The sequence below is a fragment of the Trifolium pratense genome, linkage group LG3 (assembly GCF_020283565.1).
Source record: "Trifolium pratense cultivar HEN17-A07 linkage group LG3, ARS_RC_1.1, whole genome shotgun sequence".
Classification (NCBI taxonomy): Eukaryota; Viridiplantae; Streptophyta; class Magnoliopsida; order Fabales; family Fabaceae; genus Trifolium; species Trifolium pratense.
Window position 1 is genome coordinate 38,378,717 of NC_060061.1, and position 9,154 is coordinate 38,387,870.

The 9,154-nt window shown below is 32.3% G+C and overlaps 1 protein-coding gene across 1 annotated transcript; it reads right to left on the minus strand.

The window, feature by feature from the left end:
* Window positions 1–207: 207 nt before the first annotated feature.
* On the minus strand, window positions 208–3,328 carry LOC123916304. Its single transcript, XM_045967736.1, has 2 exons — window positions 3,125–3,328; window positions 208–500 (listed from the first exon to the last, which is right to left on the minus strand). The coding sequence occupies exons 1-2, from the start codon at window positions 3,265–3,267 to the stop codon at window positions 377–379; spliced, it is 267 nt and encodes an 88-aa protein (XP_045823692.1). The 5' UTR covers window positions 3,268–3,328; the 3' UTR covers window positions 208–376.
* Window positions 3,329–9,154: the final 5,826 nt, after the last annotated feature.

The following is a 9,154-nucleotide window of genomic DNA, read 5'->3' on the forward strand; positions in this document are numbered from 1 at the left end:
TTTTAAAAGTAGTACCAAATCTCAATTGAATACCAACGGATTTTATTGCCCTGAAAAAAAAATCATGTTTGTCTTAATTGAATACCACAAGATTTATTTAACTTTTGTAAAAGTCTTGATTGAATACCTCAAGATTTTTTTGTCATAAAAAAGTCTTTTAAAATCCCATGAAATCTCAATCCAATACACCCTCCTTAAACTTTAAAGTAACTAGAGAAATCAACATCAATATGCTCATCAAACTTTCAGTTTGTGCATAACAAAGTAGTGGAATTGTAGCTAGCTGATGAATTCATATACCATGTAGAATGTTGAAATGATATTAACAAGGTTACAGATTATCCAGTGCCAAGTAATGGGTGTGTGAGTTATTACATCAGTCTTCATCATAAGAGACATGAAAATTGGAAGTGCATCCAGATGCCTCAGGGTCTTCAGCCCCACAGCAATCATAGAACTTGGCAGCATATGGCGGATCATCCGGTCCCAATTCGTAGTACCTTCATAATTAACAAAAAAGAAATAACCGAATATGGGAACAGATAGATAATTCTAACCCAAAAATTAACCCTAAAAAAAGTTTATAACTATATGCAATATATGTCCCCGAAAGTGTAGTCTAGTCGTGTGAATTGGTATACTGATATGTCCCCGAAAGTGTAGTCTAGTCGTGTGAATTGGTATACTGAAGTAGTACTGAGAAGGAGGTTCATGGCTTCTTTGATCCTTGCTGCAAATAAATTCTACGTCTCCTTCACAAACTAACCACTAATATTTGATGAATAAATTATGGTCATAGCCAGACTCATGCTAGTACATGACAATCTAAGAAATAGCAAGACTTCACCTTCTGGAACAAAGAATGAACAAGTAATCACAATATTCAATCCTGCTGAGCACGTTTAGAAAATAGCCGATAAAAATCGCGCCTTACATGGTATGCCTGACATGTTAATCCTATAGTGGTACTAATTTGAGGCTATCATTGGGAAATTTACCGAAGTCACGGATTTTGACAACTGAAACAACTTAAACAGACAGGCAACAAAACTAAATCCAAGAAAGAATTAGTTAGGTAACGACTGTGTTCTTGGAAATTTTCCTTTTTTGTCATGCAATTTGGCTAAACTACTGGATACTAACAGGAAAATATATCAGAAAGCAGATTTCAATCAAATCTCCATATTGACTAGTAGAATAAAAAGGAGAAAGCGGGGATTCTTACATTAATTGGTACTATGTTAAGGCCTTGGTAGTCTATTATCTCGAATAAATAAACAAATAAAAGTGTTTTCAACATGGCATCAGTGGATCATACAAACATTTTCTCCGCCATCAACCCAGCCAATGACAGAAGCTAAACATTATTGTTAAACCAAAATAAGAGTGATAAATATAAATGGGAAGTCATATACTAATATTCCGTCTTTCTTGCAAGATTAATGTAACCTTAACAGTTAGGCCACGACAATTTTTCAAAATTATATTTTATGTAAGTTATCATCTATTGTTTTCTCATGATAGCATTTTAAGTTAAACATGAGTGAAGTCACGACATGTGAATAAGGTCGTAAGAAAACTTGAGCTTGGTGGTTGAGAGACCTTAGCAGCATCAAACAGTTTGAGCGGTTAGCCTATGAGAAGGTATATAGTCTGAGTACCCCAAGTAACCATTAGTTTCACATTCACACTGAAAGGGAGCGGAAAAATCTTATAGGTGCAAAACAAAAGGTAGAAATGACATACACCCGGTTGGAATAAACAACTTATTGCAGCTTATAGCACAAACGCTTATCATGATAAGTGCTTATGTATAATTAGCTATTTCTATAGAAAAAGATAAAATTAAATTGTTTTTGTATATGCTATAGCTATCTTGGAGAACTTATGAAAATAAACTAAAAAAAGCTTATGAAAAATTTCATAATCTATTTTTATAGTTATCCCAAACAGTCTCTCAAAACTTATGTCAGTAGATAAGCTCAAATAAATCAATCCAAACAGGCATATATAGAGAGAGGTGCCTATTATCAATTTTAGCTTTTACAAAATTGATAAAGAGTAAATCAGCATTTTAGTCTTTGAAATCGTAAATGGTCAGTCAATTTAGTCTCTCAAATTGGCGAAATAGCAATTTAATCCCTTAAATTGAACGTCAATAAATTTAGCACCACAATTGTTAAGTTTTTGTGATTATCTTGATGCAGCTAGAAACTATTTAAGTCAGTGTGTAGATTTTCAGTGATTTTGATGGATGTTTACTAAAGATAATTTTTTTTTATTTAGCTCCGAGATTGATTGGTGTTCTTCAATTTAAGGGACTAATTTGGTATTTCCTAAATTTAAACACTAAATTACCCGACCCTTACAATTCCGAGTACACTAAATTACTCGGAATGCCAAATTAGTGTTGAAATTGTAAGGGTGGAGTAATTTTAGTGTTTAAACTAGTGTTAAAATTACAAAGCTGTACTACACTAAATTCCGAGTACAGGTCTTGTAATGTTAAACACTAAATTACTCGACCCTTACACCAATTTCACATATGAAAAGTTGAAATGAAAACAATCAAGTCTTGGCCAATGCTGACTACAAAGCCACACAACCCAACTACCAATTTACCTAGAAAGATTTCAAAATCACTTGTCCTCTTTGCATTTCCCCTTCCCTATCAAATATCAATCCAATCGAAAATGACACACAAATAGGCGCACGTACATCTCCCTCCTTTTCTTTTGGTCAGTTTGCCTAGTGCCTATAGGTGAATAAGTGGAGTGTCCGAGATTAGAACCCCGACTCCTGCATATAAAATGCAATGTGACTATCAACTGAGCTAAGCTAAGCTCACGGGGACAAAAAGAGAAACGCACATCTCCCTCTATTACACGCACTTTCCAGTTTAAATCAACACCGCATAATTAAACAAGGTATACAAATAGTTCCGGATATTAATAATTTAATATGATTGCATGACACAAATCATACTCCTAGAAAAAATACAGATAGTACTAGATTTATATTTGTAATAATAAGGGTTCCTTAATTAAGATCAATGCTAAATATGTAATTAATATAATATACATGTTCTTGAAAGTAATAGAAAAAGGGGGGGTAGGTGACTGACCTTTTTTGGTCATCGTGACGGCGACATACGAAGAAGGAAGGGTGGAAACGGCAAGAAGTAGAAGAATTAGAAGCAGGATTATACGTTTGCTTGCATCTCTTGCATACCTTTGATACCTCTTTCTCTTTTGAACTCTTCTCCATCTTCACAACTTTCTTTTCGCTCTTCCAACTCTCAACAACTCACACCGTACACTCCACTCCACTTTGTAATCTTTTATAGGATAAACTTGTATACACAAATAAAGTCTAATTTGTTTTTCCTGTTTTCCTCTATTTTATCTTGTAATTTTTATTAAAATATAATTACAATTTTGTCTTAACTAAGATTCGAATCCACAACCCTTTAGTGCAAGACAATTTTTCCAACTACTATAACAAGTATATTAACTGTGATTAAAATTATGTGCAATAATTGATAAGCACCATCAATTTTAAAAGTAAGTATATCATATCAAAATTATTGTTGACTATATTATTCATCACGAAATATTTTTATGTCTTTCCTGATCAATGATTTTTTTTTTTCTACCGGGGGTGTGGTTATGGTGCATAAGCCCAAACTTATGCACCATGCATAAACTTGCTTTCTACACCCACCATATTTGCTTCCTACACCAAAAGTCAACCAAAGGTCAGCCCAAGCCCAAAATTAGGCAATCCATTACTCGCGCGTCCCTCATATACTACCTCATTACTTGCGCCCCCCCCTTTTGCTTAGCGCACCCCCCAATTTTTTTTTTCCTTTTTCTCCTAGATTTCTTGTGAGCCCTCCAATTTTTTTTCCTCCCCTAAATTTCTAGCGCGCCCCTAATTTTTTTCCCTCCTCCAAACTTCTAGCGCACCCCCCCCCCCAAATTTCTAGCGCGCGCCCCGTTTCCAATTAAATAATAACTTTTGTTCCTTTGAAGTATATATTATAAAAATCCATTTTTAATTAATTTTCGTCATACACCCTCTCGAAGCCCAACATAATAACGAATGGTTCATGTATATATAAAGCATACTTGTCAAACATACAATTTAATTTTAAGTTTTATCAATCATAATCACAATATAAATAAAATTTCATACATTAATTACATATATATATATATATATCGATTTTTCTTTACAATAAAAAAATGATCGAATCCAATATCTCATGCATACTATCCAAATTTTTTTCAACTAAACTAACCCTAATTGCTTTATATGATTTTTTGCTTTATGTAGCATGGTTTTTTAAAATGGTTATAATGTGATGTTTTACTTAATAACAATGGTTTCAATGTATAACATCTTGACACTAATGCCCATATGAAACCATTTAACTAAAATAATGGTTTCAGTGTATAATGCTATGAAACCATTTAACTAGACTAATGGTTTCAGTGTATAACGCTATGAAACCATTTAACTAGAATAATGGTTTCAGTGTATAACAATATGAAACCATTTAACTAGACAAATGGTTTTAGTGTATAACATCTTGAAAACAATTAAAATGACTAATGGTTTCAATGTATAACATCTTGGCACTAATGCTCACATAAAACCATTTAACTATAATAATGGTTCCAGTGTATAACAGTATCAAACCATTTAACTAGACAAATGGTTTCAGTGTATAACATCTTGAAACCAATTAACAAGACTAATGGTTTCAGTGTATAACATCTTGACACTAATGCTCATATAAAACCATTTAACTATAATAATGGTTTCGGTGTATAACGCCATGAAACCATTTAACTAGACTAATGGTTTCAGTGTATAACGGTATGAAACCATTTTTGGTGTAAATGGTTTCAAAGAGTTGTTCTCCAAAAACATATTTAACTCTTAATAAAAATTGTGAAATAAATTTAAATTTTTAAGACGATATAAAACCGAAGAGAGTGAGGTATCCCCAACCGTTCCAAATAATTCAAAATACCCTAAATAAAATTTTGGGAAAATTTTATTAATATCTTATATTTATAAAAGCATATTTACCTCATTTAATTAACTAAAAATAGTTCCAGGTCTCAGAAAAATACCAAACTGGTCCCAAAATTCTCAGAAAATTATTTACTATTTTTATGTAAAAATAATAAAAAAATTTGGAGTCTCCTTGGCACCACACGCGCCCCCACGCGCCGACAGTGAGAGTGGGCGTGGACGCGCGTCACTATTCATCATCTTCCTCACCCATTTTCTGCAGAAACGGGTCACGACGACCCGGTTCGTCGATCCGGTTCGTTCTCCCTCAATAATCAACGAAACTCGACGTTCTTTATACCGTTTTGAGCGTCGTTCGATTTTATGAATGTTTCCGGTATTAATTTTCGAAATCGGTGATCGAATCGCATGTAAAATGTGGCCGAAATTGAGCAAGCAAAAATATAAAGTTCTTTAGTTATGATTATTACATGTGTAAAATCATCCGATGGCTGTGAATGACTTATGCACCATACATAAGAAAAGGCTTATGCATATTAACTATTGCCATATATATATATATTCTCATACTATAACTATAACACCTTCAACAATATTGAAATCTATTAAAAAAAAACATATTTCACATTTCAATGTCTCATGTAACCTTACTTATATCACTTTTTAAATTATTTATTATGCATTTTATTAAATTGTAGTTTTTTAAAATTGGAAAAAGAATTTTGTCAAAAAAAAAATGGAAAAAGAATTGATATTTTTTATAAATACCCTTTATTTTTACGTTAATGTATCCAAACATAAATCAATTATGTTTAACTCACTTTTAACCAAAATCAAATCAATCAAACTTAATTCAGCTAAATAATTTTTTTTGCAATACAACCAAACACAACCATAGTCATGTCCCTAATCACATTCATTATTTTGATTTTAACATTGCAGATTTAATATTAACCGATGATCAATTGATACAATATGCACTAGCAGATATTGAGATGATGTTACGTAGTTGTGGGAAGAGTTTACAAGATTATCCTTCAATGCCTAGAGCAGACACATCATTAGTTCCTGATATACAAAATAGTTTAATACACGACGAATTGAATTATAACAGACAATCATTATATGAGATGAAGCACCAATGATGCACAGACATTGTTTCGAAGCTGTTGATCGAACTTTAAAAGATATTCTCAAGTCCGTCGATGAAAAAAATAAACACATTCCCTTCGGTGGAAAAGTTGTTGTTTTTGGCAGAGATTTTAGACAAATTCTATCAGTAATACTCAAAGGTACAAGGCCATAAGTTGTTCATGCTACTATTAATTCTTCGGTTCTTTGGAATTTTTGTGAAGTTTTAACATTGAGTAAAAACATGAGGCTTCTCGGTGGTGCTTTCAGTGCAAACGTTGAAAAAAGAAGACTGTTTTCTGAATGGATTTTGGGTGTTGGCGATGGAGAAATTAGAGATGACAACGACGATGATTTAGAACTTGACATTCCATCAGATTTATTGATTCCAAATTCAGGTGATCCTCTTGCTTCTATCGTTGAAAACACCTATCCCCAACTTTTACAAAACATGAATGATATAACGTATTTAAAAAATAGAGTTATACTAGCTCCTAAAAATTTAATAGTCAACACAATAAATGATTATATGTTAGATTTAATTCCTGACGAAGAAAAAACATATTTGAGTTATGATACTCCACTCACACAAAATGTAGACGGCCAAACAGTGGATGATGTTCATACTCCCGAATTTTTGAACACAATTTCTACGTCTGGACTTCCAAATCACAAGTTGAGACTTAAAGTTGGAGTTCCAGTTATGCTATTAAGGAATTTAAATAAAAAATTAGGATTATGCAATGAAACAAGACTTATTATTACGAGATTGGGAAAACGTGCTCTTGAAGGAAAAATTATTTCAGGAAGTAATATTGGTGATCAGGTTTTCATACCTAGATTTTCTCTGACACCATCTGACGTGAGAATTCCTTTTAAATTTCAATGGAGACAATTTTCTATAATGATTTCTTTTGCGATGACTATTAATAAGAGTCAGGGACAATCTTTAAAGCATGTTGGGATATATCTTCTGTCGCCAGTGGTTTCACATGGTCAGTTGTATGTAGCAATTTCAAGAGTTACTTCTAAAAAAGGATTAAAAATATTGATCATCGATGACGACGGTGAAGATACGACTAAGACTTCGAATGTGGTCTATAAGGAAGTCTTCCGTAATATAACATAATTTTCTTTGTATGAATATTTATCCAAAATTATTGTTGAACTATCGTTTAATGTTACTCAACTTTTTTCATATACATTACATTATTGGAATTATCATATCTTATTTAATCATTATTTATCTTGCAGCTAATCAGACCCGTGCACCGCACGGGTCGATGTTCTAGTTATTTATATTTTTATTCAACTTTTTTCTATTATTTCTTTCATATATGCTATACATTATTTATTGGCTTAAATGCAGTTTTACCCCCTGTTTTGAAATATACGGAATTTTACCCCTCCTATTTTAAAATGCGGAATTTTACCCCCCTATTTTATAATTTGTGGGATTTTGCCCGCCCACCAAAAATCTGCACAAAATCTGCTTCTGAGTCTTAAGTTCAAAGCTTTGCAAAGAACTCAATTTGGATCAATAATTCACCAAACTGGTACCGAAATGACCGCAATCGAGTTAGTTTTCCACAGAATCAAACTCCACTAAATTTGGAGTTACAGAGAGAAATTAATTATCATTTTAGTGAAGGTCTGTCCAAATTAATTATTGTATGGAACTACTACTGGTATTTTTGTCATGTCTCTCTCCCTGTAGCTCATTTTTTAATATTATTTACATGTCTGGAAATTACCCTTGTTGTCATTTAAATTTCCTCAAATTTGGAGTTACGATGTGTTTGGTAGACGTCGTTGAATTTGAAGGTCAAAAGTAGATTTCTGCAAAATTAGTAATTGGACAGACCTTCACTAAAATGATAATTAATCTCTCTCTGTAACTCCAAATTTATTGGAGTTTGATTCTGTGGAAAACTAACTCGATTTTGGTCATTTCGGTACCAGTTTGGTGAATTATGGATGCAAATGGAATTTTGTGCGAAGTTTTGAAGTTGTGACTCGAAAGCAGATTTTGTGCAGAATTTTGGGAGACATACCTTCACTAAAACGGTAATTAATCTCTCTTTGTAACTCCAAATTTAGTGGGGTTTGATTCTGTGGAAAGATAACTCGATTTCGGTCATTTAGGTACCAGTTTGGTGAATTATGGATCCAAATGGAATTCTGTGCGAAGTTTTGAAGTTGTGACTCGAAATCAGATTTTGTGCAGAATTTTGGGAGACATACCTACACTAAAATGGTAATTAATTTCTCTTTGTAACTCCAAATTTAGTGGGGTTTGATTTTGTGGAAAGATAACTCGATTACGGTCATTTTGGTATACGTTTGGTGAATTATTGATCCAAATTGAGTTGTGTGTGAAGCTTTGAAGTTGTGACTCGAAAGCAGAATTTTAGGGGGGGCAAAATCCAAAACATTATAAAACAGGAGGGGTAAAAGTCCGCGTTTTAAAATAGGGGGGGTAAAATTCCGATTTAATCAAAACAGGGGGGCAAAACTGCATTTAAGCCTTATTTATTTTTATAATCCATGCTAAAATGCACTTCATAATATCCCAATACTATTACTAAGTACTAGTAAAGTAGTGATTATAAAAAACTCCGAGTTTAGCTCTGTTGGTAGGATATTGTATTTTTAGCCACTAAACTACTTGGAAAAAAAATGATTATATAGAAAGAAAAAACTAGTAATATATATAGTGATTATAATTTTAATAATCAATTTTCTTTTATAATTGTATTTATTTTCTTAATTTTACTTGTTAATATATTTTTTTTTAAGATTGTTATTTAAGTTTAGAGTTTAATTTCTATATAAACCGTAAGTGTAAAGTTATTTTACACATACATTCAATGATATATTGTCACATCATTTAATGAATATGACATGTCGTATGTTTTTAAACATAATACATGGTGTGTCGATATATTACTCGATGCATGAGTAAAATAATTTTACA

Coding starts and splice junctions, on each gene's coding strand:
- LOC123916304 (XM_045967736.1), bottom strand. CDS start 3,267: ATGGAGAAGAGTTCAAAAGAGAAAGAGGTATCAAAGGTATGCAAGAGA. Junction 501..3,124: donor CGTCACGATGACCAAAAAAG/GTCAGTCACCTA, acceptor TTAATTATGAAG/GTACTACGAATTGGGACCGG.